Source organism: Dasypus novemcinctus, chromosome 18 (genome assembly GCF_030445035.2).
Source record: "Dasypus novemcinctus isolate mDasNov1 chromosome 18, mDasNov1.1.hap2, whole genome shotgun sequence".
Taxonomy (NCBI): Eukaryota; Metazoa; Chordata; class Mammalia; order Cingulata; family Dasypodidae; genus Dasypus; species Dasypus novemcinctus.
The window spans coordinates 79474729-79501169 of NC_080690.1; the positions used below are offsets into that span (position 1 = coordinate 79474729).

The following is a 26441-nucleotide window of genomic DNA, read 5'->3' on the forward strand; positions in this document are numbered from 1 at the left end:
GGGAGGCGGGGCAAGGCCTCCGCGTGACGTCAGGACGCCGCGGTCCGGTCGTCGAAGCCCAGGGAAGAGAAGAACCGGTCGGGTTGCCGATTAGCCCCGCGGCCGCGTTATCTCGCCTCAGACCACAGCTGACGAGTCCTGAGAGCGAACGGCAGAGGCTGGTACGGGAAGCGGAGGGCGGCGAGGGGCGTCCTCTCCCTCCGGAAAGGCCCCGCGGGCCCCGAGGCCTGCTCGGCCGTCGTACCAACGGACGCGGCGCGCGAGCGTCGACGGGGTGGGTCGGGCAGGACTGGCCACTGCGCGTGCGCGCCGGTGCGGGGGCGCGGGCGTGACCAGTGCGCGTGCGCCGTAGTTTTCTGCCGTCCCCCTTTCCCCCCTTCGGCATTCTGGGGTCCCTGTGGTGTCCGCACCCCCCATTGACCGGGCGGTTCCACAGGGAAGGCCGCGTTGTCCCGGGCGACGGGCGTCCGGCGCGCCGCGTTCTTCCCCAGGGCTCGTGGTGCGCAGGCGCGGCGTCCCCGGGGCGGTGGCTCCGGGGCCAGTAGGGGATCCCGGCGGCCTCTCCTGCCTCCTCCGGGCCTGCGGGACGGCCAGGTGCTCCTCGGCTCTCCGTCCTCGGCCCGTCTCCGGGCTCCGCTCTCTCTTGACCCTCGGTCCTCGCCTGTGCTCCCCGACCCCTCGGGTTTTTCCCACTTGTGACTCCCGTGCCTCCTCCGCCCAGGGTCTGTTTCCTCGCGAAAGGTTTATCCACCCCCAGGCTCTTTCCCTATTCCCTCGCTTCTCGCCAGGCTTTCGGGTTTTCCAGAGGGACTCGCCTTTGAGTCCACCCCTGCCTTTTCCGGGCCGTTAGGGCCCTCTGTCTTTATTCCCTAGACCCACTCCTCTTAGTTTTTTTTCGTCCCTTTACACGCCGCTCTAGTAATAGTTTCCTAAAGATATTTTGGGCCTCTTCCGCATTCTCAAAGCTTTATCTCCAGACCAGACCAAAAGGATCGCCTTTCCTCTCTCCCAGGCCCATACTTGCTTCTGAAACCTAGTTTTGTAGGTTTCTTCTCTGCCCTTTGGTGGCCTTTTTGAAATCAGCCCTTAAGAGCTTTCTCAGAACCCATGGCTTCCCTCAGTGATAGGCACCTCTACCTCTTCCTGCTTTGGGGGTAATTTCCAGAGGTCTTTTCCTTTCAGATTTCTCCTCCCTTTGTCCCAGCTCCTCCTCTGTCCTCTCAAGGCTCCCTCAAAGGCTTCCTTCCCTCTTTACAGAGTTTCTCCAGAAATCTTTCCAGTTCTTCTACCCTAAGAGATCACTCAGATTTTGCTCATTAGTTTGGTCTCAGATTTGTCTGCTTCCTTTGACCCCTTGGTTGAAGTGCCCCCACCCCAGGCCTCGGGACTTTTGTCCCACCTTTCTCTCTCCGGGTTCCCCTTACACCTTTTTCTTTACTTTTATGTGTTTCATACCCTTTCCCTTTGGGAAATGCCTTTGGACCTCTTTTCAAATCCTTCATTTTTCCCCTGGAGCACTTCAGGAAGTCCAAGGGCTTCCACTCACACTGCAGCCATTTTATCCAGATTGTGAATGCTCTTCAGATTCTTCACCCCACTGGCTTCTTTCTCAAATTCTCCCCTTTTTTTGCCTGGTTTCTTGTAAGCCCTTCTCTCTCCCACAACATGTCATGTTCTTGCTTCCTCTTGAGTCTTCCTAACTCCCTCTTTTTCTTATAGACAGTGAAAAAGCAGTCTGGCTCCCGAGGTCCACCCCTTACACCCCAGGGTCCAGATGGCGGCCAACGTGGGTGATCAACGTAGCACGGATTGGTTAGTGGGGCTACAGGGACAGACTGGCAGGGGAGGGAAAGAGGAAGTAAAATCCAATGTTATCCCCTGGGGTGGGACCTCACAAGGGGTGGGGGCGAGGGTGAGGCCCTTGCCTGTGGTTTCGTGAGGGTAGGTTCTGAGTGCTCATTTTTCACAACCCCTTGCTTGTCACAGAATTGTGATTATCCACTCGAGGGGTTATAATTAGGTGGCAGCCTCCAACACTCAGTACTCATTTATCTTTCTGCTAATTCCTAATTTTTTCCGTAACTTTGATAATTTGATGACTGGTTAGTGTTTCAGACAGAATCTGTTGATTCATAAAACTGAGAACTGCTAGGTGCCAGGTCCCACGTTACAGTCTGTGGATATTGGTGATCCTTTTCTTGGATTGATTTTAGCTGCTGTTTGCCAGGCACCAGGACAGGTACCTTAGGCCTGTGATGTCATTTTTTCCTCACAAGAGACTTTGTGAAGCAGAAGCTGGCGTCAGCGAGAGGAAGGGGTGTGCTCTAAGTCAAATAGGCAGGGAGAGGTGGGTCTGGGACCTGAGCCTGTTGGCCTCCACCATCCTGCCCGCCTGTGTGTGGTGGGTAGGGCCGGCTGATGCGTACCCCTCTCTGCAGGCCCCCTCAGTACAGCATGGTGGCCGGGGCAGGCCGAGAGAATGGCATGGAGACCCCCATGCACGAGAATCCAGAGTGGGAGAAGGCCCGCCAGGCCCTGGCCAGCATCAGCAAAGCGGGAGCTGCCGGTAGCTCTGCCAAGGCCAGCAGCAATGGGCCTGTGGCCAGTGCGCAGGTGAGATGGCCCTTTGGGGCCTGGGTGCCCAAGCGGGTGGGGGAGCTACAGTGGGAGGGACACAGTTTGCATTCTTGCACTGCTGGGGCAGCATGTTCTGAGGGGGAACATGAGAAGATATTCTAGGAGCCCTGGTCTGATGGGGGCAAGGTCTGGTCCCTGAGGTGCCCTGAGTCTCATCACCTCGAGAGACATGGACCCCGTTCTGGAGAACCTTCCATTCCTCGGCAGTCTTGGACTCCTGCTGCCTACCCTGACAATTGCCTCTGTTTCCATAGTATGTATCCCAGGCTGAGGCTTCCGCTCTGCAGCAGCAGCAGTACTACCAGTGGTACCAGCAGTACAGCTATGCCTACCCCTACAGCTACTACTACCCCATGGTGAGCGGTGACCCGGGGGCAGGGCGGGGCTCTGATCAGCTTGCTGGTGGGCTGGAGGGTGGCCATGGATTTGAGACAGCTATGGATGATTCTTTTTTTTTCTTTCTAAGATTTATTTATTTATTTCTCTCCCCCAGCCCCCCACTCTGGTTGTCTGTTCTCTGTGTCTGCTGTGTTTTCTTTGTCTGCTTCTGTTGTTGTCAGCGGCACGGGAATCTGTGTTTCTTTTTGTTGCGTCATCTTGTTGTGTCAGCTCTCCGGGTGTACAGCGCCATTCCTGGGCAGGCTGCACTTTCTTTCACGCTGGGCAGCTCTCCTTACGGGGTGCACTCCTTGCACGTGGGGCTCCCCTATGCAGGGGACACCCCTGCATGGCAGGGCACTCCTTGCGCGCATCAGCACTGCGCATGGGCCAGCCCCACACGGGTGAAGGAGGCCCAGGGTTTGAACCACGGACCTCCCATGTGGTAGACGGACGCCCTAACCACTGGGCCAGGTCAGCTGCCTGATTCTTCTTGACCCCACTGCTCACACCCCCTCCAGCTTATCACCCACAAGATAAGTTCCAAGTTCCCTCCCTGGCCCTCGTGGCCCTGCATTATTGGCTCCTGGCCACCTCTCCTTTCCCATGCCATTTCCACCATGACCACACTGATCTCAGAGTGTACCAGGTTTGTTTGTGCTGCGCTGTGCCGTGGCAGCGCTGTCACGCATTTCCACCACTTGCTTCCTCAACGTCTGCTCAGATACCCCCTCATCACAGAGTTGTGCCCTGAAAATCTCTGTGCAGTACCACTCCCCGCCCTTTCCTGCCACCCTGATCCCTTCCTGTCTACTTTCTTGCTTCACTTTGCGTTATCTATGTTTGTCTACAACTACAGTGCATTTGAACGCAAACTCTAGCAGGGCCTGGGATTGTGTTTTTTATATTGTGTTCTCTTTGTGTTTAAAAGAGTTGGTTTTTTGTAAATGTTACTTGAATAAGTTTTTGAGAACTAGCTAGGGTAGGATCTGGGATTGGTAGGGGCTTTGCTTGGTTGTTGAAGTACACGCGAGAGTTTGGTGTGTTGGTGTGGTAGGGAGAGGGGAGAGTTGAAGCTGGGCTTGTCGGAGGGTGTAGCCCATGGAGGCGTTGGCGCTGCCTCCTCACCCAGACCTTCCGTGCTTTTGGCAGAGCATGTACCAGAGCTACGGCTCCCCCTCCCAGTACGGGATGGCCAGCTCCTACAGCTCTGCCACACCGCAACAGCCGTCGGGACCCCAGCACCAAGGGACCCTGAACCAGGTACCACCTTGGCCCGGCTGCTCTCATAAGTTAGCCAGCCCCCAACCCCCCATTTCCTCTTGCCCCACAAGCCCCGACCTGAGGAGATGGAGGAGGAGGAAGGTGGCAGAGCATAGAGCATAGCTTCTAAACTGGCAGGGCGGGAGATGCAGGGACTGTGGCAGCCTGTCTTTCATTTCCCTGAAGCCACAGCCTTGTACTTCATGTGCATTTGGAAGGCATACTTGGGGGAGGCTGAGGCTGAATCCTGGGAGGCAAGTGGCCTCTGTCAGCTTTTCAAAGTGGGCCTGCAGGCTCCTATGAGTGTTGGCCTCCTGCTTGTGTCTTGCCTGCCAGTAACGTACGCTCTTTGGGGTGGGTTTGCTTCAGCGGTCTCTCCCACTAGAAAGTCCTGCAGCCTTGAGTGCTGCCAGCTGCCCCTAGACAGCTGGGGTCCTTGGGGATGGGATGGGCTCTGCCTCTCTGAGCTTGAGTCATCTCAGCTGGGAAAAGTACTTACCTCAGGTCCTCTGAGGCCTTAGTGATCTGGTGGCAGAAGCCCCAGCACAGAGCTGAGAGCTGAGTGCCAGGTGTGCACGTGGGGCAGGTCTGGAGAACCGACTCCCTCCCTCAGCACCTGCTTCCTCTTACAGCCCCCGGTCCCCGGCGTGGACGAAGGCATGTCCTACCAGGGAACCCCTCAGCAGCTGCCGGCAGCCCAGCCCCCTCAGCCTTCAAACCCTCAGCATGGGGCACACCCTCTGAGCAGCGGCCCCCAGCCGGGGACAGCGCCATCTGCCCAGCACGGCCAGGCGGGGGCTGCCTCGGGCCAGGCCTATGGGCCGCACGCCTATTCTGAACCCGCCAAGCCCAAGAAGGGCCAGCAGCTATGGAACCGCATGAAGCGTGAGCTGGTGCTGGGCTGGGCCTGGCGAGGGCAGGAGGGAGGAGGGCTTGGGGCCTCAGGCCCCCTGGTTCTTTTTTTCCTTATTGTGATTGCTCCAAGGCTTTTGTCGAGGCTGCTCTGGAACTAGGAGAGTCTTCCAGAGCTTGCTCTCTCCCTTGCCAGCATCCCTGTTTTCTTTTGCCCCTGACGCTTTCATTCTGGCATTTCTGGGGGAGGGGACCTTCCCAAGTGCAGGAAGGGCCTAACCCCAGCTTTTGCTACCTCAATAGCAGCCCCTGGGACTGGTGGTCTCAAGTTCAACATTCAGAAACGGCCCTTTGCTGTCACGAACCAGAACTTTGGGTCCAGCTCTGAGGTGCAGCACAGCAATTTCGGTCCCCAGCCCAACACTGAAAAGGCCCCAAACCACAGGTGACAGCCCCTCATCCCAGCCCCACTGCCTCTGCCCCCTGTCTGTGTTCCCACCATGTCCAGGGGACACATTCCCCACCCTCGGCCTCACTCCTCCCCTGAAGGTGGGAAAGTGCCCCGTCCCTCCCAGGGTGGTTACAAGCACTAAGGGAGGTGGGAAGGTAAGTCTGTCAGCGCACCTGGCCGTGGAGGCAGCCAGTGGGGAGTGGGGTGCGTCCTGAGTGCCTGCGTCTCCCGTCCCGCAGCGGTCCCTCCTCTAGAGGGAACCTGTCTGGGAAGCCTGACGACTGGCCACAGGACATGAAGGAGTATGTCGAGCGCTGCTTCACTGCCTGCGAGTCAGAGGAGGACAAGGACCGGACTGAGAAGCTACTCAAAGAGGTGTTGCAGGCTCGACTGCAGGACGGCTCAGCCTACACCATCGACTGGAGCCGGGAGCCTCTGCCTGGGTTAGTCTCGGCTGGGAGATGTAGCTGTGAGGGGCTCAGTGCGCAGGCTGGTGAGGGTCAGGGTGACACTGCAGAGGATTGGAGGTACCTGGGTCTAGAGGTTGGAGACCTGGGAATCTGCAGCTTTGAGACATCTGCAGCAAGCCAGGAAATTGGATCCTGGGGAAGAAGTCTTTGGTTAGAGGGGGGGCCAAGAGGGCGGAAAGAGCTGGGACCTGCCGAGGGCCATGGGTGCTGGGCAGGATGTACGCCCAGGGGTCCTGAGCACCCCTGGAAACAGAACACTTGGGTTTGCATCCCATTTCTGCAGCCTCTTGGCTGAGTTGCCTGGGGTAAGTGCTTTCCTTCCCTGAGGCCGCGGCCCTGGGGTGGGTGGGTGGGTCTTGGGGTGTGGTCTGAGCCAGGTCAGTGGGCTCCTGGATTGGTGATGCCCTTCCCCTGCTGTATCCTCAGGCTGACTCGGGAGCCTGTGGCCGAGAGCCCCAAGAAGAAGCGGTGGGAGGCCCCTAGCAGCCTTCACCCTCCCAGGGGGGCAGGCTCGGCGACAAGGGGCGGGGGTGCCCAGTCCCAGCGAGGGACCCCAGGGGCTGGGGGTGCTGGCCGAGCCCGGGGCAGCAGCTTTGCCAAGTTTGGCAACCGCAACGTCTTCATGAAGGACAACAGCTCCTCCTCCAGCACCGACTCCCGCTCCCGCTCCTCCTCCCGGTCTCCAACCCGCCACTTCCGCCGCAGGTACAGCGCTGGGTTTGGGGTGTGAGGGGGCATGGGGTGGAGAGGCCGGCCCCGCCTGACCTTTCCGCCCTCCCTCGCAGTGACTCCCACTCGGACTCCGACAGCTCCTTCTCAGGGAACGAGTGCCACCCTGTGGGCCGCAGGAACACCCCCAAGGGCCGGGGTGGCCGGGGGGCCCACATGGATCGGGGCCGAGGCAGGGCGCAGCGGGGGAAGAGGTGAGGCTGGGGACTTGGGACCCAGGCTCTGGGCTGCAGAGGAGGGGGGCTGCAGTGGGGCGAGGGCTGGGATCCCAGCTTTCAGAAGAGGGCGCCAGGAGCCCAGTGAGAACGCCCTCCTCCTTCCCTAGGCACGATATTGCCCCTTCCAAGCGCAGTCGCAAGAAGATGGCAGCTCTGGAGTGTGAGGACCCGGAGCGTGAGCTGAAGAAACAGAAGCGGGCAGCCCGCTTCCAGCACGGCCATTCCCGCCGCCTGCGGCTCGAGCCCCTGGTGCTGCACATGGGCAGTCTGGACCCCAGTGGGGCCGACCCCGACTGGCAGGAGCTGCAAATCGTGGGCACCTGCCCTGACATCACCAAGCACTACCTGCGCCTTACCTGCGCCCCAGACCCCTCCACCGTGCGCCCTGTGGCGGTGAGTGCCCCGTGGAGGGGGTGGGCTGTGCCCTCCAGGCCCGTCTGGATCCCGAACGTGAACTGAGGGCAGGGCCTGTGCTCGGGGCCCTGTGGTCCCGGGAGGGGTGCAGGCTCCTCAGCCTTGGTCACCTCACTCCTGACTTGGGAGGGTGAAGCTGTTTCCCAGGCAGGCGCGTGGCCTGAGGCCACGGCATGCTGGGTGCTCTGATGCCCTGAGGGCCTCCCTGCAAGGCAGAGGTAGCTCTACTCCACTCGAACACGGCTGTGTGTGGAAGAGCAGGGGTCCCAGGAGTGTTTATCCTCACCACACTTGGGGGCTTTCTGGTTATTTTAAGAAGAGTAGCGAGTCGGCACAGTTTGTTGTGCCACCCTTGCTTTAAAAAATGCCGACTCCCTGGCTCTGTAACAGACTTTAGTGTGTCCTGCTCTCCCTTCCCAGTCCTGCTGAGCTTCATTCAGTCCTTCCCCCAGGTTTTGAAGAAGTCTCTGTGCATGGTCAAGTCCCACTGGAAAGAGAAGCAGGACTACGCATTTGCCTGCGAGCAGATGAAGTCGATCCGGCAGGATCTGACGGTGAGGCGGGCGGCAGGGCTGGCCCCTATCTGCCGGCCGGCTGGTCCCCTCTGGCCTGACCCCTTGCTCCCTTCCCCCAGGTCCAGGGTGTGCGCACAGAGTTCACTGTGGAGGTATACGAGACCCACGCCCGCATCGCGCTGGAGAAGGTCCGCAGGGGTCGAGAGGCTCGGGGCTCCTCCCAGGCTCCCTGTCCGGGGCCCGTGGCTCAGCCTGCTCTGTCTCTGTCCGCCAGGGTGACCATGAAGAGTTCAACCAGTGCCAGACGCAGCTCAAGTCGCTCTATGCCGAGAGCCTGCCAGGCAACGTCGGCGAGTTCACCGCCTACCGGATTCTCTACTACATCTTCACCAAGAACTCAGGAGGTGGGAGGCGGGAGGCGGGCTGGGTGGTGGGCGCAGCCCCCAGCCGGAGCCCTCCTCACCTGCTTCTTCTGGGCCCACAGACATCACTACGGAGCTGGCGTACCTGACCCGGGAGCTGAAGGCGGACCCTTGTGTGGCCCACGCCTTGGCGCTCAGGGCGGCCTGGGCCCTGGGCAACTACCATCGGTTCTTCCGGCTCTACTGTCACGCACCCTGCATGTCCGGCTACCTCGTGGACAAGTTCGCAGACCGGGAGCGCAAGGCCGCCCTCAAGGCCATGATCAAAACGTATGTGGTGCTGAGCCCTCTGCGCCACTGGCCCCACCGCCCCCACGTTCCTGGGCCCCCTCAGAGCCCGTCCATCCTTTGCTCCCCTCCCCACCCCCCTTGTGACCTGCACCTTTTGTCTTCTGTCCCCTCGGCCCCCGCCCTCCCTCGCACCTCTCTTCCAGCCTCTCGGCTGCCTGCCGGCTCTTGTGCTCCGTGTCTCGCTGGCCCTGGGCCCCCTTTTCCACCTTGCTCTGCACATCTCTTCCTCCTGCTTGTGGGTCTTCTGAACCCTAGTTTTGTTTCTTCCTTTCTCTGGGCTCACTCTGGGGTCTGTGTCCGCCTTCCACTGCCTCTCTGTCTCTGCTTCCTGGCTCTCGAGAGAACTGGAAAATATGGTGCCTGCCCTTGGCAGCCTCTGATCTCATGGGAGAGCCCCGTTTCCCCTTTGGAAGAATGGGTGGGGTGGGGTGGGGTGGGGTGGGCCTCGCGGGCCAGGCCCCGGCTGGTTGAGCGTGTCCCTCAGTTACCAGGCGGGATGGGTCTGGGCAGCAGTGCTGGGCCTGGGCCTGGAGCACTGTTCTTGGGCGGGGACTGAGGCCCCCCAGGGACACGGGGCGGCGGCAGGAGCCTTCTCGGCTGGTAGCATTGAGGTGCTTTGGGCGTCGGGCCAGTCCAGGGATGCTGTTCAGCGTCCCCTGCGGCAGAGAACAGCCGAGCCCCAAGCACCATTAGTGCCGAGGCGGAGAAAGCCTACTCGAGAGGGTGGCTTGAGGATCAGGCCGGTTAGCTTGGACTTTGTCACGAAGGGGTCAGGGAGCCCCAAGGGTGGCTTGACCACACCTGAAGGCTAGTTAGGAGGCTCCTTCCAGGACTGATTGTGGGGCCAAAGGAGAGGCTGTGCCAGGCAGGAGAGGCAGAGGCCTGAGCCGGCCAGGCCCTGCAGTCCAGGTGGCACGACAGACAGGCTCGGGGGTTCCGGTTGTTGGAAGGGATGGGGGTGGGGGTGGGGGCCAGCAGGCCGCCTGGCATCCGACCTGAGGACAGTGCAGCCTGACGGCTGCCTTGGACCATCCTGGGCTCCCTGGTGACATGTCCTTCTCAGGGCCGGTGCCGCTCGCGGGGCCTGGAATGGGGCTGCTGGCCGGGCCTCAGCAGTTTATGTAGCTGGTGGAATGCGCCTGTGGGTGGGGCCCTGGTCTGTGTCCGCCGCCTCCCTCATGGCTTCCCGTGACTGTCCCTCCCCAGGTCCCAGAGCAGGGCTGCAGGAGCAGCAGAGCTGTGGAAGGCACAGCAGGCCTCCTGCTCCCCCTGCAGGCAGTGCGGGGTCCCGCCCCCAGCCCCCAGGTCCCAGGCCCACGCGGGCCAAGTGCTGGCTCTCTTACTTTCGGGGTGGCCTTCTTGAGTCCGTTTTCCCCTCATAAAAAGGGTGGAGGGCCTCTTAGAGGACAGGGTTGCCACATTACTGTGGAAGCTCTTAGGGTAGCCATACCCTGATCCTCCTTCCACAAATAGCATCTCCTGTTAATTGAATATTTGCTGCTAAAAGTGGTTGTTGGGAGATGCCTGGGGCTCTCCTGGAGGCAGTGTGACAGGTCCTGGGGCTGGCCCAGTGGGGGGGAGCCCTGACCTGTGCCTGCCCCTAGCCCAGGCAGGCCCTCGAGCCATCGCAGGAGCCAGCTGGGCCCTCCCCCTCCTAGCCCCTCCTTCCTGGTCCCCCCTGCACAGGTAAGTGGGGGTGAGGGGGGGCACACCTGGGATTGGGGCCTCTAAGCTCCACCCCGGGCCCCCCCAAGCCCCTGAGGTGGGGAGGTGGGAAGCAGGTGGGGAGTTAAAGTCGTGTGCCGAGGAGGCCCTTTGGGTGCCCGAACGGTGGGGGCACCCACCTCCCACTCGTGGGGCCCTCCCTGCCCCCCCACCCGCCCACCTCATCGCTCTCTCCTCTTGCCTCTAGCTTCCGCCCTGCGCTGCCAGTCTCCTACCTGCAGGCCGCGCTGGCCTTCGAGGGCGAGGCCGCCTGCCAGGCCTTCCTCGAGCCCCTGGGCCTGGCCTACACGGGCCCCGACCACTCCAGCATCGACTGCCGCCTCAGCCTGGCACAGCTGTCAGCCTTCTGAGCACCCAGCGAGGACGGGGTGGGGGGTGGGGACTGCAGCCCCCTGGCACTGCCTTGGCGGATCTCGTTTTTTGAGCCATGGACTTGGGTTGTAAATTAATTTGTGGGGAGTGGGCTCCAGGAAGAGCCAATGCTCCCACCCCCGTTTCCCACCAGGGAGTCTGTACAGAGATTTTTTTCTACGTTTTTATTTTTTGCCTCAGAGGGATGGGATTGGGGGAGGAGGGGATGGGGCAGTGGGGGGCTGGGGGTCTAGGTCACCTGTGCCCACCTTTCGCCTCCACTAATGCTGTCTCAGTGTTTTTTCTCTCTCTCTTTCGAGCTTGTACTCCGGTACCCGGCCCAGCGCCCTGGCCCACCCCATGCCAGGGGGGCCAGTGGAAAGAAGACAGGCCGTCCAGCCCGTGCCCGCTGCGGGGGGCGCCCAGCCAATCCGCCCACCGCCTCGTCCGCTCATCACACAGACTCTTGTTGCCCGGCCCTCCGGGGCCTCAGTGTTTGGGGTGAGGGGAGCTGCTTAGACTGTGCCCCACCCTTGGCCCCCCACCCAGAATATGCCACCACCACTGCCACCGCCAGACTCGTCGCCTCAGCGCTGCACTGAGGACTCCGAAGGCCACCGCGGGACCGCCGGCTGGGCCTGCCTCGTCTCAGTTGTATTAAGTTGTCTTCGTGTCTCCTCCCCTGCCCCAATGTTTCTTCTGGTTTTTTTTTCCCCTCTCCCTCCCTCCTCTTCCTCCTCCCCCATTCCTCCCTTGGTTCAGCACAGGTAAAAGGGTTACCCCCTCCCTCCCCTCGCCTCCATGGATCACCAGCTCACGTCATTTTTCCTTCTCTTTTCTGTGTGTGTGTGTTTATTTAAGTTATTTTTTCTTCCTCCCCTTCCCCTTTCTTTTTGCCCCTCCCTCCCTCCCTCTGCCATGTAACTGGATGATGTGCAATGAGTTTGCAAACAGCTGGGCTGTCAGGCTGCTTTTCTCCAGATGTTCTTCTCCTCTGCCTTCCCTTCCCCACCTCTCCCTCCCCTTTCCTCCCCCTTTCCTTCCTTCCTTCTTTCCTTGGAGCACTGAGCACCATTTGGAAGCTTGAGAGAAACCAAAATTAAAAAGGAGAGAGAGAGCTTTGTCCTTCCTGCTTGGACCGGAACTCATCCTTGGGCAGGTTGGCTCCTGGCTGCTGACTGCTTTGGGGGTTGAAGTCCAGTTTGTCTCCTGCAGGGTTGGGTCTGGGTGTGCCCCCCCAGGGGAAGCTCAGCCACAGGCCGGTAGGCACCCCCTGCCCTCCCTGCTCGCCCCACTCGGCACAGCCAGAGCTTCCCCATAGCCTGGCTCCCCAGATCCCGCTCCGGCTGGTCCCGGGCTGGGGGAGGCGGACTTGGCACCCGTGGGGCACCTTCACCAGGGTGAGGTGGGGGCGCAGTCCCCCAGGGGGCTGGAGCACTCGCAGCCCCTCGGCCTCCAGCCTCTGGCTGAGCACCCTGACCACCGTGTCCAGGGTGGGGCGTGGTGGGGCACCGAGCACATGGTGGCCCAGGCGCACCACGTCCCTGAAGCTCAGCCGGGGGGGTGCCTGGAGCGCTGGGTCTGCGAGTGCCCGCCGTAGAGACCCCGCGGCTGCTGCCTCCTCGCCGGCACCTGCCAGCCGCAGCAGGACCAGCGTCACGTGCAGGTCCTCGGGGGGCACCAGGAAGGCAGCACAGGGTGGCGCCACCTCAGCCAGGTGTTTCTGAACCTTGGCCACCTCTACCTGTAGCCCAGGTTCTGTCACCATGAGGGCCACAAAGTGTGTGGGGCGGGGTTGGCGGGGAGCCCCAGCCCTAGCTGTGCCCTCATCCTCTCCAGATGACCAGGCCCCAGGTCCCCAGTCGGCAGGGGATTCCCCAGGGGGCTGCTCTCTCCTTTCGGGAAAGGCTCCCGGGGCCACAGGGGCTTGTGCCTTGCCCGCTGCCTGCTCCATGGCTCTGGATGCTTCTGTTAACTGCCATTCTCTTCCCGGTGCTTGCTGGGAGTTTTCCCGGAAGTCTGACTCCTGGGCGCTGGCCTCTGCCTGAGTCACCGTTGGCTTCGAGTCCCGGCGTCGAGCTCCACCCGGCTCTGCCTTCACAGCTTTCTCTCGGCCTAAGGGTGTTGCTGCTCCCTGGCCCGGGCGGGCTTCCCTGGGATCTGTGCCGGCTGGTTCTCCGCGCCCTCGCGCCCCCGCACCAGCCTGCGTTTCCATCGCCTCGGTAGCCAGAGTCCCCAGCGCAACCAGGGGGGTGGGCCCGTCGTCCTCGCCCGGCATGTCCCCATCCGTGGGCCCGTCGTCCTCGCCTGGCATGTCCCCATCCGTGGGCCCATCATCCTCGCCTGGCATGTCCCCATCCGTGGGCCCGTCGTCCTCGCCTGGCATGTCCCCATCCGTGGGCCCGCCATCCCCGCCCGGGGCGTCCAGGGGCGTGGGCCCGTCGTCACTGTCAAGCGCGTCCAGGATGGTGGGCCCGCGGCCGGCGGCCAAGCCCGAGCCGAAGACGTGGTCGGTGCGCGAGGCGCGGTCCCAGACGAGGTGGCCGCGGAAGCGGAAGAAGCGCACGCGGTGCTGGGGCACAGCCAGGACGCCCGGCCCCAGCGCCGCCAGCGGCTCGTCCCAGCAGAAGGCGGAGAAGGGCTCCTCGCGCACGCCCAGGAAGCGGTCCACATAGCCCACCGAGAAGTCAGCTGGGTCGAGGCGCGGGGTCCCAGCGGATGCGCTGGATGACGGCGGCGGCCGTGCGCAGCGGTGGCTTCTTGGCATCGGCCTCCGCCTGGGCCCCGCGGCGCGGCCGCTCGGGCGGGGCGGTCCCCGGGTGCGGCTGGCGGCAGCGGGCGCCGAAGCGGCAGCGACCTTGCAGGAAGAAGGGGCAGGCGGGCGGCGCGGCGGGCGCGGGGTGCGGGGCCTGCGCCATGGGGCAGCGGGCGGCGACCGGCCCACACACCCGGCTCAGGTGCGGGCGCCAACTGCCGGCGCGGAGCCGCCTCCCGAGCGCTCCGAGGGCGCCTGTCCCGCCCCAGGGCCCGCGGGATTAAAGACGCCTCCCCGCTCCGCACCCGCCGGAAGCAAGGCCCGCCCCCAGGCTGCGCTGCCCGCGCCCCCTGCCGGCACCGGCGAGGCTGGGGGCAGACCCCGCCGGCCCAGCCGCAGCTGCGCGACCCGCGCTCGCGGCGGCGCCCTTGGCACCTCGGCCTCGCGGCCCTACACGGGCCCCAGCCCCTTCCTGCTGCGGCCGCTCCCAGGGCAGAGGGCGGCCCACTGGGTCGGCCGTGCTCAGTAAATATTTGAGGCAGGAGTGCGGCTGCTGGAGCGGCCACGTCGGGACCCCGCCCCTCTTAAAGGCGCCTCGTCCCAGCCCTCCAGGCTGAGCATCCGCCCTGGACTTGGGGACTGGAGCTCCAGGTGGCTCGCCTGGCTCGGTTCCCGCAGGGCCCAGAGAGGCGCCAGGACCCATCACCTCCTTCCCCTCCTCCCCTGGCCACACCCCGTGCAAAGTAAACACGCGGAGCCCAGGGTGCTGACCTTGGCCGTTTATGTATAAGGACCCGGGAGGCGCCGGGAGCGCGCGGCTACAGGCCGATGACGTCGTCCAGCTCCAGGTCGGCGCCGGGGTGGCAGCGGGCCCGGGGGTGCTGGGTCCCGGCGCCGGCGTCCAGCTCGGCCTTGGGGGCGGCCGCGCCCGGGCGCTCCGCGTCCATGACGCCCAGCACCGCGTCCAGCATGGACGGGCCCAGGTCCAGGTGGAAGGACAGCAGCGGGGTCTGCGGGCGCGGGCGCCGGGGGTTGCGGGACGCCGGGCGGCGGCGTGGAGCGCGGGGCCCCCGCGGGGGGCGCGCGGGGCTCGGGGGGCGGCCCGCCGCCGTGGCGGCTGAGAAACGAGGTGTCCCCGAAGGCGTCGCCGCCGCGCCCCACGTGCAGCGTGTGCCGGAAGTCGCCGAGCGGCGCGGAGATGGACAGGGCGCCGCGCTCCGGCCGCTTCTTGGGCTGCACGGGGCCGAGCTGCTTCAGCACCGGCATCTGTGGAGGGCACGGGGTCAGGGTTGCCCGCGCCCCAGCAGCCCCCAGCCCTGTTCCCGGCCCTACCGGCCAGGCCTCGGCTTCTACATCCTTTGGCGTCTCGTTTTTCTCCACGTGATTTCCCACAGTGCTAGTTAAAGAGCAATGCTGTCTGCTTTGCCTTTCCCGGTGTCTTTTATCAGCTCTAACTTCTGCCCCACAGTCACGGCGCACTAGCACTACCAACTGGCTGACCACATCACAGATAGAGTCCTCTCTTCCATGGAACTTTCCTATCTGCCCCGCAAGGAAGGTGATGTTATTTTATCCATTTTACCGACAGGAAAACAAAGACAGATTAAGTAACTTATCCAAGGTCATACAAGGGGTAGAGCTAGACTTTCAAAGAAGTTTTTTTCATTATAACAACAGTGACTGTTAAAACAAAAGCGGGGTGGACATCAAAGTCCCTCCCAGAAGCTGCACACACAAAAACAGCCAAATTCCAGGATATGCGCAGAGGGCGGCCAGCATTTTATTCACCAGGGAATGCCACGTAGCCAGGTGGGAAGAGACAGCCTTGTTTACAATTCACAGGCTGCCGGCTTCTAAGGGATGCTCTTCTTGCCGTGCTTTTAAACATAGGAGGATTGGCAAGAAACTGGAGAGAGATTGCCCATGAAAGTCTTAGCACAGGATCTGACACATAGTGAATGTCCAAATGAGTCCCTGCTTGGATCATGCTCCAGAGAGGGAAACAGAGAAGGTATGCGGCTTGCCCAGGGGCACACAGCCCTCCCAAGCCGAAGCCAGCTCTGACTCCAGAGCCCAAGGGCCTTCCACTGTCTCCTGCCTCTTGCACTGACCTCTCTCCCTGACCGCTCTCACTAATGCGCTGACTTCTTTTCCAAAAAAATGAGACATTTTATTTTTAGGTCATGGTCTTTCCAAATCAGAATTCAAAATTATAAAGTGTTACACAAGCATACAGGTGTCCAGGTCCACCCTACACCTCCTGAGGGCACGGGGGCAGGCGTTCTGACTTCCGTGGGCCATAGGCAATGCCATGTGGCCCGTTCTTCCATTCAAAAATATTAAGATAGAAAATACGAAGGTAAAATATTAATGTCTGGATAAACATTAATACACAATATTTAAAGCATCTTACAACTGTGTCAGTATAAAGACAAATAAGATCCCAGCTGGATTATATTCATTTTTTTCCCTTGGACTTTAAAAGAAATGAAAACACGCCTGTGGTCCTCTAAGAGGGCCTGCTGTGCCTAGTGGCCCACTCAGCACGTGTGTTGGGAGGGACCTGGGAAAGTGCCACCTTGAGAAGCTGGACTTTTCTCTCTGTTCAAGTTAGGGGCTCACTTTGAAAGGCCTGCGAAGCCCGTGGCTTGTTGCCTGCCCTTCGGGGAGGCTCAAATGTTATTCTTAAGGAAATCCCCATAGCATGGCAGCCATGAGCATTTCAGAGTCAGGCAGACCTACACTTGACTCTGAGGTTTGAGTCCAGCAGATGCGAGCCTCAGTTTCCCTGTCTGTAATATGGGAATCATCACACCATCCTTGTGCGGAGCGTCCTTTGAGCTCATCCCACCCGGCTTATCGCTGCGTTTTTGCACGGCCTGCCGGGAGGCGTCACTACCATCTCCCAGCACTTAGCAGCAGGGCAAGAGCTTGGTTTCTGAAGTGTCAAACACACACCGGCTCCTATTTCATCATTCCCCCCCTCCCCCCCTTTTTTTTTTAACTGGATCCTGAACCCAGCCTTCTCGATCTAAACTTCAGTCCACGTCTCGGGGAAACAGGAATCAGAATTCCTGTTTGTGAGGGACTGCTGTAAAGGACACTCAAGGTGCTAAATAACATTTTCTTTCCCAAGCCCTTCTCTGTGCAGGCACTGATCTGCATGCTTCACACAGGCAGACACACCCGGGGAGGGGAGACTCTCCCAGTGCCCGTCCACGGGTGTGGTGGCCGAGATACAGACAGGTTAATAACAACTGCTGGGCCAGAGTGTGAACCCAGGCAGACCAACTCCAGAGTCTAAGGGCCGCAGTATATCGTTAGAGCTCGCCGCCCCTCCCCTCTATGTCAGGGTAGGTTGCAGCCCGTGGGAAAAATAATGTTTTGATTTTACATGAAGGCCACGGATTTCCTTACACCTTTGACTAGTCCTTTCTTTTTTGCATCCCAGAGGACAACAGTGTGTTAGGCGTCGTTTCTGAGGGCCACCTCCTCTGGCTGGCTCGGAGACCCTGGGCCAGTCACTGCCCGCTTCGGAGCCTCGGAGCCTGTTAAATGGAAGTCTCCGTCCCCCTCTCAGCAGTGTGCTGTGGGATGCGATTAGGTCATGCTCGGGGAAAAGCCGGCCGCAGGCAAGGCACACTCAGCACAGAGGGGCTGTTGTCTGTGGTCAGCACAACAGGCACAAAGTTCAGGCGCGCGAGAAGAACCCAGGGCGCGCCGCGGGGCGCACCCGCCGGTCTCCACCCACCCGCTCTTTCCCGCAGGAGCCGGGCCGGGGCAGCGGCTGCAGGGGGTGGGGGCACAGCGGGTTCACCTCTGCCCTCCCTCAGCCACGCCAGGGCGGAAATAACCCGCTCCAGATCCCACCCGACTGGTTCTCAGCCCGGGCGGAGAGGAGGGGCGCCGGGTGCGGCCGAGGCCAGGCCGGGCGGAGAGTCCCCGGATTCCGAGACTCCCGGCCCCCCTCGGGCTCCAGAGCGCGCTTCCTGAAGCCACGTGGCTGCGGCCGGGACTTGAGCCGTCCGGTCTGTCCCTCCTTCCTCCGGACCGCACGGGGACCCCTGCCCACCGCTCACTGCGCTTACCTTGCCGGCCTCGCCCACCAGGCTCGGGCCCAAGCCGGGACCCTCTCTCGGTGGCTGGGGGTCCGCCTCCGCCTCCTAACCCCGGGCTCGCCCTTCCTCCTTCCTCCCGGCGGGATCTCACCTGGCAAAGGAAGTGCCAAGCCGAGCCTGGAAAGGGACCCGGGACCCAGGCGGCCGGGTCCACAGCGCCACCTCCTCGAGCCCCGGGACCCCTCTTCGCCCTCAGGTCCCAGGCGTCCAGGTCCCCGGCGCTGCCCTCCCGGGAGCCCCGCGGTCCAGGCCCCCAGCCCAACCCCCCCGCAGACCCAGGGGTCCAGGCCCCCAGCCCTCCTCCCTCAGACCCAGGGGTCCAGGCCCCCAGCTCTCCTCCCTCAGACCCAGGGGTCCAGGCTCCCAGCCCTCCTCCCTCAGACCAGGAGCCCTGGCCCCCAGCCCTCCTCCCTCAGACCCAGGAGCCCTGGCCCCCAGCCCTCCTCCCTCAGACCCAGGAGTCCAGGCCCCAGCCCTCCTCCCTCAGACCCAGGAGCCCTGGCCCCCAGCCCTCCTCCCTCAGACCCAGGAGCCCTGGCCCCCAGCCCTCCTCCCTCAGACGAGGAGCCCTGGCCCCCAGCCCTCCTCCCTCAGACCCAGGAGCCCTGGCCCCAGCCCTCCTCCCTCAGACCCAGGAGTCCAGGCCCCCAGCCCTCCTCCCTCAGACCCAGGAGTCCAGGCCCCCAGCCCTCCTCCCTCAGACCCAGGAGCCCAGGCCCCCAGCCCTCCTCCTCAGACCAGGGGTCCAGGCCCCCAGCCCTCCTCCCTCAGACCCAGGGGTCCAGGCCCTCAGCCCTCCTCCCTCAGACTCAAGAGGCCAGACCCCCAGCCCCTCCTCCCTCAGACCGGGAGTCCAGGCAGGCCCCCGGCAGGCCCCCGCCTCGGGTCCCTTCTTTACCTGCACCGGGACCCCAAATGTCAGCCCCTCTCGGGGGCCATGGTTGGAGCCCAAGCGGGCGCGGAATCCCCGCCGAGTCCGGCTCGGTCCCGCGCAGCGACGGTGCGAGCGCGGGCACCTCCCAGCCTTCCTCACCCAACACCCCCTCCCCTAAAAGTTTGCCTCAGGACCTACAGGACCAGAAAGCCCCAGTGCAGGAGCCGAGGGCCCTCGGGAGGAGTGTGGGGGCGGAGAAGGCCGGGCCTGGGTGTGCGCAGAGGACACGCACAGGGGGTGGGGGATGCAGAGGACGCGCCCCCGGCCCGGCCCCTCCCCTGGCCCAGCCTGGAATTTCCTGAAACCGGGGAAGTAGGGCTGTTTAGAAGAGTGATTTCTTCCAGATTGTGGCAGAGGGGAGCGGGGGAGGGAGACAGGGAGGAAATCAGAAGGAGAATCCGGCCAGCCGGTGGAGGTGGTCTGCGAGGGGCAGCTCTCACCCAGCTCGGGGGTCCCCCCTGAGCGGCCCCCCGGCAGCCAGCCCTCCAGGCAAAGCACAATCCTTCACCGGGTGCCCCCGAGTGTCTCTCTGGGCGCAAGCAGATGGGGGGGGGGGCGGGAGGTTGGAAGCTCCCTCCGAGGCCTGAGGAGGTGGGGGGCTGGGGCCGTGGCGAGAGCGAGCGGAGCCCCAAGGCGCGGCCGAGCTGCCGGGGACTGTGGGAATGGAGACCCTGGAGCCCACGGGAGAGGCTGCGAGGAAGGGTCCGAGCTGGCGCGGGCAAGGAGGAGGGGCGCAGCGGCCAGCCTGCCTGGCCTGGAGAGCTCAGCCTGGCCAGACCAGCGGGGCTCAAAGGCCCTCCAGGCCTCCACTCGCACCCGAGGCCCCAGGGGTTCGGAAGGTCCCTTTGGGATGCACCTGCTGGAGCGCAGCAGGGCAAGGAGCAAAATTTAAGGTGGGGGGAGGGGCGAGGGGTGTGTGTGTGGAACTCAGTAATCGAGATAAGTGATGGTTTTAAAGATTCGTTTTTATTAAATAATTTTATTACAGAGGTAAGATTCACCCAAACTAAAGTCGACCAAAGTGTACCACCGTTCAGTGGCATTTCGGACATTCACATTGCGGTGCCTCCACCATCACTCTACTTCCAGAACATTCCATCACCCCAGAAGGAAACCCTGCACCGGTCAGCAGGGACGCCCCAATTCCCCCCCAAGCCCCAGCCCCCAGCATCCACTAATGTACTTCCGTCTCTCTGGATTTGCCTGTTCTGGACATTTCCTATGAAGGAATCATACACCGCGTGCCCTTGGTGCCCAGCTCCTTTGACCCAGCGTCCCGCTTCTGAGGTTCACCCACGCCACAGCGTGTATCCTGAACATCATTCCTTTTTACGGCTGAATAATATTCCGTAGCACGGATATACCACGCTTTGTTTCAGATAAGCAATATTTTAACGCAATATTTTTATTAAAAATGCAAAACAATCCATGATGAATAAAACATCAACATGCCAGATAAAGACAGGACAGGCGCTGTGTTGGGCGGTATTGGGTCGTCCTGAGGCCGAAAGGAACAATCAGCGACAGTGACCACGCCCGTGTTTAAAATTTTGGTATTTCGTTCATGATTTTTTTAATATTATTTAAAAATATTCTTTATCTCGGTTGCTGGGTGTGGGAGACCGAATCACGATTGCCCCCGACAAAATCCAAGCCCTAACCCGGGTCCTGTGGGTGTGAATACATTTGTAAATTATGTCTACAAAAATATTAAGGTGAGGCCAGAGTGAATCCGGGTGGGCTCCCTGTGGTATGACTGGAGTGCTTAGAAGCAAAGGAATTTTGGTCATGGAAGCAGAAGGATGCAGATCACCATGTGACAGAGGACAGACTGGCTGCCGCGCCAGGTCGCCCCGGGGCTTGGAGCAGGCACGACCTGCCGATTGCTTGCTTTTGGGCTTCCAGCACCCAGCCCGCAAGCCCCTAAACCGCTGGTGTCTAAGCCAGCTACTCTGCCGTATTTCGTTGCATCAAACCTGCACACTAAGATATTGCTCATTTTGATGCCCGCTTCCATTCTGTGCCTGCGGTGAGTGCCTCACTCTCCTCGCCCTAGTTCCGGCGCTGGCCTGGGATGGGTGCAGGGAGGAGCAGGAAAAGCTGAGGCCTGCGTTGGTGCAGGGGCCACGAGGGTGGAGAGGAAGGCATGGATGCAAAGAGATCCAGGAGGCAGGTGCTCTCGGGCCAGGAGGGTGAAGGAGCTACCTGTTATCTGTCTAGTTCTCTACTCCTGCCCTGACGGCTCTCCACAGACGTGGTGGTGTAAAACCACACATGCAAAAATAAAATAAAATAAAAATAATAAAAAATACACATGCGTATCAGCTCAGGGTTTCGCTAGGCCAGGAGTCCTGGGGGCTCTGTTGGGTCCTCTGCCTGGGATCTCACCAAGCTGAAGTCAAGGTGCAGCAGGGGGAACTGGATTTGGCTCAACGGGTAGAGCATCTGCCTACCACATGGGAGGTCCAGGGTTCAAATCCCGGGCCTCCTTGACCCGTGTGGAGCTGGCCCACGCGCAGTGCTGATGTGCGCAAGGAGTGCCCTGCCACGCAGGGGTGACCCCCGCGTAGAGGAGCCCCATGCACAAGGAGTGCACCCCACATGGAGAGCCGCCCAGTGTGAAAGAAAGCGCAGCCTGCCTAGGAGTGGTGCCGCACACACAGAGAGTTGACTCAAGATGATGCAACAAAAAGAGACACAGATTCCTGGTGCTGCTGACAAGAATACAAGTGGACACAGAAGAACACACAGCGAATGGACACAGAGAGCAGACAACTGGGGGAGAGGGGGAGAGGAATTTAAAAAAAACAAACAAACGGTGCAGCAGGGCTACATTCTTGGAGAAGAATCCCCTTCCTGGCACTTGCAGGCTGTTGAGTGAGACCCCAGAACTGTCTCCTTATCCTCGTGGTCCCCTCTGAGGTTGTCTCTCACCGCCGGCTCCTTCTGCCACGTCTCTCCCTCTATGAGCCATCGGCCCCCTGCCTCGAGCCCTCTAGCCTTAGTTACATCCGCAAGGTCCCCTCTGCCTGCCAGGTTAGTGTGATGGGCCAGCTTGGCTGGGCCGTGGCGTCCAGTTATTGGGTAAAGCTCGGGCCTAGATGCTTCTGTGAAGGGGCTTTGTAAGTGGGACCAGCCCCCACAATTGATGGACCTTAAGTAAAGGAAATCGACATTGGGGTGGGCCTCCTCCAATCAATTGGAGGCCTCAAGAGCAAGGAGCCGAGATTTCCAAAAACGAAGGAATTCCTCCTCAGGACGAGGCCATCTCCTCCTCCCTGGGCCCAGCCTGCTGACCTGCAGTTCTTTCCCGGCATTTCCAGGCTGCCCCCTGGCCTACGGAGTCTGGACTTTCCAGGCCCACAGTTCCTTAAAATCTCTCGGTTTATACACAAACAGATTCTGTTTCTCTGGAGAAACCTAAAAATCACACTCTGGGGAGTTGGGGCTGAGGGTACAGGTGGCTCTGGGAGCTCCCTGGGGGAACAGCGGGTGGGAGAGGGAAGCTGGACCTTGGAGAGACCGAGGCGGGACCGGCCTGAGAGCAGGTGCCCAGCACAGGGTCCCAGGGCCCCTGGCTCAGAAGATTCGGGGGCTTGGTTTAAGGCTCTGCGGCCGCCAAGTTGAAATTCTTGATAAATTTGGACAAGGGGCCCCGCATTTTCATTTTCCACCAGGTCCTGCAAATTATGTAGCTAGTCCGGGGCCGAAGTGTGGAAATAGCAGAGGTTCTGGGGCAAAGCATCCGAGAACGGCCACATTTAGAGATAAGAAGAGGGAAAAGGCCCAGGCAGCAGCCAGAGAAAGAAAAGAGGAGAGAGGTGAGTTCCAGAAACCAGGGGAGGGGGCGCAGGCCCCTGCCCGTCGCCTCGGAAGCAGGCCAAGTGTGATAACGAAATGTTTATAAAGTGCACTGGATTTAGTAACAGCCCAGAGGCCAACGGTGACCCGAGCCAGAGCAGGTCCAAGGGAGCTGGGGGCGGAAGCCAGCTGGGGGAGGACGAGTGCCAGGAGGTGAGGTCGTCCCAGAGAGCAGGCGTGATGCTCAGGGAGTCTCCCGTGAGGGAAGTGGGGAGATAGGACCCGAGCCATCAAAGCGAGGTTTGTTTTGTTTTGATGAATTGGCTGCTCTTTTCCTTTCTAAATGAATTATTTTTAATTGCACAAATGACACAGGAACACATTCGCCTTGTCAAGCGAAAATATAGCTAATAGCTCATCAAAGCTCCTATGCCCTATGTCCCCCGAATTAGCTTGGGGTGTTTACTGTCTGACCTGAGCTGGGCTCTTAAAAGCACTTAGACCAGGGCTGCTCAGCCTCGACACTGCCGCCCTTTAAGGCTGGGCCAGGTTCTGTCTGGAGGGGCCGCCCCACACGCTGTGATGGTTAGCAGCACCCCGGCCTCTGCCCACTAGATGCCAGTAGCCCCCCCGCACCCCCCAAGATCTGACAACCAAAAAAGGCCCCGGACACTGCCAGATGCCCCATTGGGGAAAAATTGGCTGAGAATGACTGATAGACTTAGTCCCCAAGGAAAACACAGTACATTTTAAATATACAAAGGAAATCCCACTGGGTAATTTTGGGTAACCTGCTACCAAAGAGTAAAAGGTAACTTTTTGTTCCACTTGGCAATGTATTTTGGGGAACCATTGACTGTTAGCACATATGGATTTGAAAAGAAGGAGGCTTGAGTTTATTTCAGGGTCACAAAGATGGTAAATAATAAAGAGGAATGCCAACATTGTTGAGTGTTTAAAACTTGCCAGGAGCTGATACTCCGTATGTGACTTCATTTAATTCTCACGACAATTTTGTGGGGGGTATTTGTTATAATCCCCATTTTACAATGGGGAAACTGAGGCACAGAGAGGTTAGACAGCTTAACAAAAGTAGCTAATAAGTAGTGCAGGTGGAATTTGAACTCGGGCAGGCTCACCCCGGCAGAGCAGGAGAGGCTGAAGAATCTAGAAAGGGTACGCTCTGCACAGGGAGGTCCCCCAGGAGCAGGAAAGAGGGGGTGCTGCCCAGTGGAGCTTCCTGTGACTAGAGAATTGCCCTGTCCCCTGCACTGTTCGATATGGTAGCCACTGGTCACACGAGGCTCCTGAGCACTTGAAATGTGGCTCCCGGGATTGAAATTTTAATTTTACTTACTGTTAATGGTTTAGATGTAATAGCCACAGTTGGCCAGTGGCCGCCATTTTGCACAGCGCAGGTGTGGACAGGTGAGCACACCTGTGAAAGAGCAAGAGAAGAGGGGCTAGAGCTGGAGCCCAAGCCTGTGGGGGGGGGGGGCGATCTTGTGGCCCCCCAGGGGCCTATGATTCTAAGGGCGGTGGGAGGCTGGGCTCCCACAGAGAGGGGCTGGGAGGCAATACTTGGTCAGCTGAGTTGGAAAGGAAGGGGGTGCTGTGTGGGGTCCAGCCGGAGAGCTGCAGGCGGCTGTTGAGCACTTGCTGCATGCCAGGCCCTGCTCCCAGCACTTCTCCCGCATTATCTCATTTCCTCTTCCAGCCCAGGAGGCGGGAACTAGTAGAGACCCACCAGCAGGTAAGGAGAGGACTCAGAGCCCGTACCCACCAGAGCCCAGGTAAGGAGAGGACTCAGAACCCATACCCTCCAGCAGGTAAGGAGAGGACTCAGTGCCCGTACCCACCAGAGCCCAGGTAAGGAGAGGAGTCAGCGCCCGTACCCACCAGAGCCCAGGTAAGGAGAGGACTCAGAGCACGTACCCACCAGAGCCGCGGGGACCCTGGGATTGTCTGTGGGTTCTCCTCCAGCACTTTAGGGCACTCTTGGAGGAGGTCAACAGCCAAAGAGGCTTCCAGAGCCCTGTCAAGCCCTGGAGCTCCAGGGAGCAGGTGGAGAGCCAGGAAGGGCAGGGAGAGGATGGCGGGGGAGGGAGACCAGGCTCAGGAAGAGCAGGACAGGAGCACGAACACACCCACACAGCCTAGCACAGGCAGAGCGCACCAGACAAGAGGGTGCAGGGCCCAGGGAGATGAGGAGGGGAAGGGGAGAAGGAGGGGAGGGGGAGGGATGGAGGGGGAGAGCGGAGGAGACAGGGAGAAGAGGAGAGAGAGGGGGGAGTGATGGGGGAAAGGGGAGAGAGAGGAGAGAGAGGGAGAGGGAGGGGGACTGATGGAGGGGGAGAGTGGGGGAGGGGGAGAGAGAGAAAGGGGAGGGGGGAGGGGGAGTGATGGAAGGGGAGGGGGAGACAGGGAGAAGAGAAGAGAGGGAGGGGGACAGACAGGGAGGGGGAGTGATAGGGGAAAGAGGGTGGGAGAGAGGGGGAGAGGGGGGAGAGAGAGGAGAGAGAGGGAGAGGGAGGGGGGTGATGAGAGGGAGAATGGGGGAGGGGGAGACAGGGAGAAGAGGAGAGAGAGGGAAGGGGAGGGATTGGGAGGGGGAGGGAGAGGGAGGGGGAGTGATGAAGGGGGGAAAGCAGGGGAAAGGGAGGAGAGAGAGGGAGAGGGAGGGGGGAGAGAGGCGGAGGGGGGAGATGGGGAGAGGGAGAGGGGGAGTGGGAGAGGCAGAGAAAGAGGGAGGAGGGGGAGAGAGAAGGGGAGAGGGAGGGAGAGGGAGAAAGACAGGGAGGGGGAGTGATGAGGGGGAGAGAGGGAGAGAGCAGGAAAGGGAAAGAGGAAGAGGGAGGGGTGAGGGAGAGAGAGGGAGAAAAAGGGAGGGGGCGGGAAGGAGGAACGGAGGGAGGGAGAGAACTATATACACAGAAAAGAGAAACAGAGAGGCACGGAGAGGGAGAGAAGCAGGGAGAGCAAGACGGAGAGAAAGGGACCGCGAGCTGCAGGGATGAGGGAGGCAGGGAGGAAGGGCTGCGGCGGCAGGGGGGGAGCAGCGCCGCGCCCTGGGGAGGGGCCCGGGGCTCCAGCGCCGCGCCCTGGGGAGGGGCTCGGGTGGCCCTGCAGCCCCCGCCCAGCCCCGCTCCGCGCGGCCCCCGCGGGGGCTCTCCCCGCGCCTCCCCTGCGGGCGGCAGGACGCGACGGCCCCAGCGCCCTCCACCCAGTCCCACCCGGCGAGTTCCTTGAAGAAAAGGAGTATCTCGGGAGAGACTGGGGAGGCTGCCGGGAAGAGAAAGGTCAGGACGCGTCGCTGGAAGCTTCTGGAGAACACGCTGCTTGCGGAGCCTCCGTTTCCGTCTGTGGCCTGGGGGGGTGCCGGGTCCTCGCTGCCCGGACTTGAAGCGCGGCCTCGGGGGACTGAGGCCCAAGCGCCTGGCCTGGGCGTCGGCGGGCGTGGCTCTGAGTCCCAGCCTCACCGTTCATCTCCTGGCTTCGGATTTCTCCTCTGAACAGTGAGGATACGATCCTAGCAGCTCTTAGGATTTGTTGTGGGGCTTCAATGAGATCAGCTACCGGAGATCCCTGACAGCTAATGCACCTGACACATAGTAGGTCCTCAGAACATGCTGACAGCCTGCACTGGAGGAGGCAGAGGAAGGGCGTAGAACCTACTGTGTGCTGGGCTCTGGGCTCTTGCTGAGTGCCCGCAGCCATTGGGGTAATTTCCCCAGTTTTCCCAAAGAGCGGCAGATGTGGTTCCGGTTGCCTTCAGAAGAGTCTGGAGCGAAGCGGGAAGCTTCTGAAGCTTCTGAAGACCAGTTGCTCCTCCTTGCCAGCCCTGGGGCCGCTTCTTCCCAGTACACATTTACTCAACGAGTAGGCTGAGTCCCTGCTGCGTCCTGGCAGGCAGTAGAGATGTAACCCTAAGCTGTTGAAATGGAGCCTTTCTTCCTGGAGCTTACAGTCTCCTGATAATATAACAACTGCCTTGCCTTGACATCTACTGTGGTGGTCTTAAAACAAGCCTGCAGATTCTTGGGTACTTCTGCCATTGAGAGGTTGGGTTGAATCTCCTTGAATCTGGGATGACCTTTAAAAAAAAAAAAAACTAAAA

The 26441-nt window shown here is 60.8% G+C and overlaps 3 protein-coding genes across 21 annotated transcripts; 1 reads left to right on the forward strand and 2 right to left on the reverse strand.

Annotated features, from left to right (window-relative positions):
* Positions 1 to 27: 27 nt before the first annotated feature.
* LENG8 (leukocyte receptor cluster member 8) lies at positions 28 to 11841 on the forward strand. 19 transcript variants are annotated; one of them, XM_071209447.1, is made up of 17 exons: positions 28 to 161; positions 1720 to 1812; positions 2279 to 2347; positions 2439 to 2613; positions 2892 to 2993; positions 4168 to 4278; positions 4911 to 5163; positions 5434 to 5575; positions 5821 to 6024; positions 6478 to 6756; positions 6837 to 6974; positions 7106 to 7391; positions 7865 to 7966; positions 8047 to 8115; positions 8202 to 8331; positions 8412 to 8619; positions 10553 to 11841. In XM_071209447.1, the coding sequence occupies exons 4-17, from the start codon at positions 2455 to 2457 to the stop codon at positions 10713 to 10715; spliced, it is 2346 nt and encodes a 781-aa protein (XP_071065548.1). In that variant the 5' UTR covers positions 28 to 161; positions 1720 to 1812; positions 2279 to 2347; positions 2439 to 2454; the 3' UTR covers positions 10716 to 11841. The 19 variants fall into 19 exon arrangements, with proteins under 19 accessions (XP_071065548.1, XP_058136798.1, XP_071065550.1 ...); XM_071209446.1 differs by having other exon boundaries at positions 106 to 161; positions 2214 to 2347; XM_058280815.2 differs by lacking the exon at positions 2279 to 2347.
* On the reverse strand, positions 11536 to 13753 carry LENG9 (leukocyte receptor cluster member 9). Its single transcript, XM_004485127.5, is given in 3 exon segments — positions 11536 to 12055; positions 12058 to 13423; positions 13425 to 13753. Coding segments are annotated over 3 exon segments (1770 nt in total). The 5' UTR covers positions 13635 to 13753; the 3' UTR covers positions 11536 to 11861.
* Positions 13754 to 14235: 482 nt separating this feature from the next.
* CDC42EP5 (CDC42 effector protein 5) lies at positions 14236 to 18743 on the reverse strand. Its single transcript, XM_058280823.2, is given in 4 exon segments — positions 14236 to 14478; positions 14480 to 14737; positions 17560 to 17680; positions 18488 to 18743. Coding segments are annotated over 2 exon segments (447 nt in total). The 5' UTR covers positions 17560 to 17680; positions 18488 to 18743; the 3' UTR covers positions 14236 to 14289.
* Between the last annotated feature and the right edge of the window lie 7698 nt (positions 18744 to 26441).

Excerpts from the sequence above, each read along its gene's own strand:
- LENG8 (XM_071209443.1), top strand. The coding sequence starts at position 2,256 with ATGTCATTTTTTCCTCACAAGAGACTTTGTGAAGCAGAAGCTGGCGTC. Across the intron at positions 6,025-6,477 it reads AGCCGGGAGCCTCTGCCTGG|GCTGACTCGGGAGCCTGTGG; the intron begins GTTAGTCTCGGC and ends CTGTATCCTCAG. Across the intron at positions 7,392-7,864 it reads CCACCGTGCGCCCTGTGGCG|GTTTTGAAGAAGTCTCTGTG; the intron begins GTGAGTGCCCCG and ends TCCTTCCCCCAG.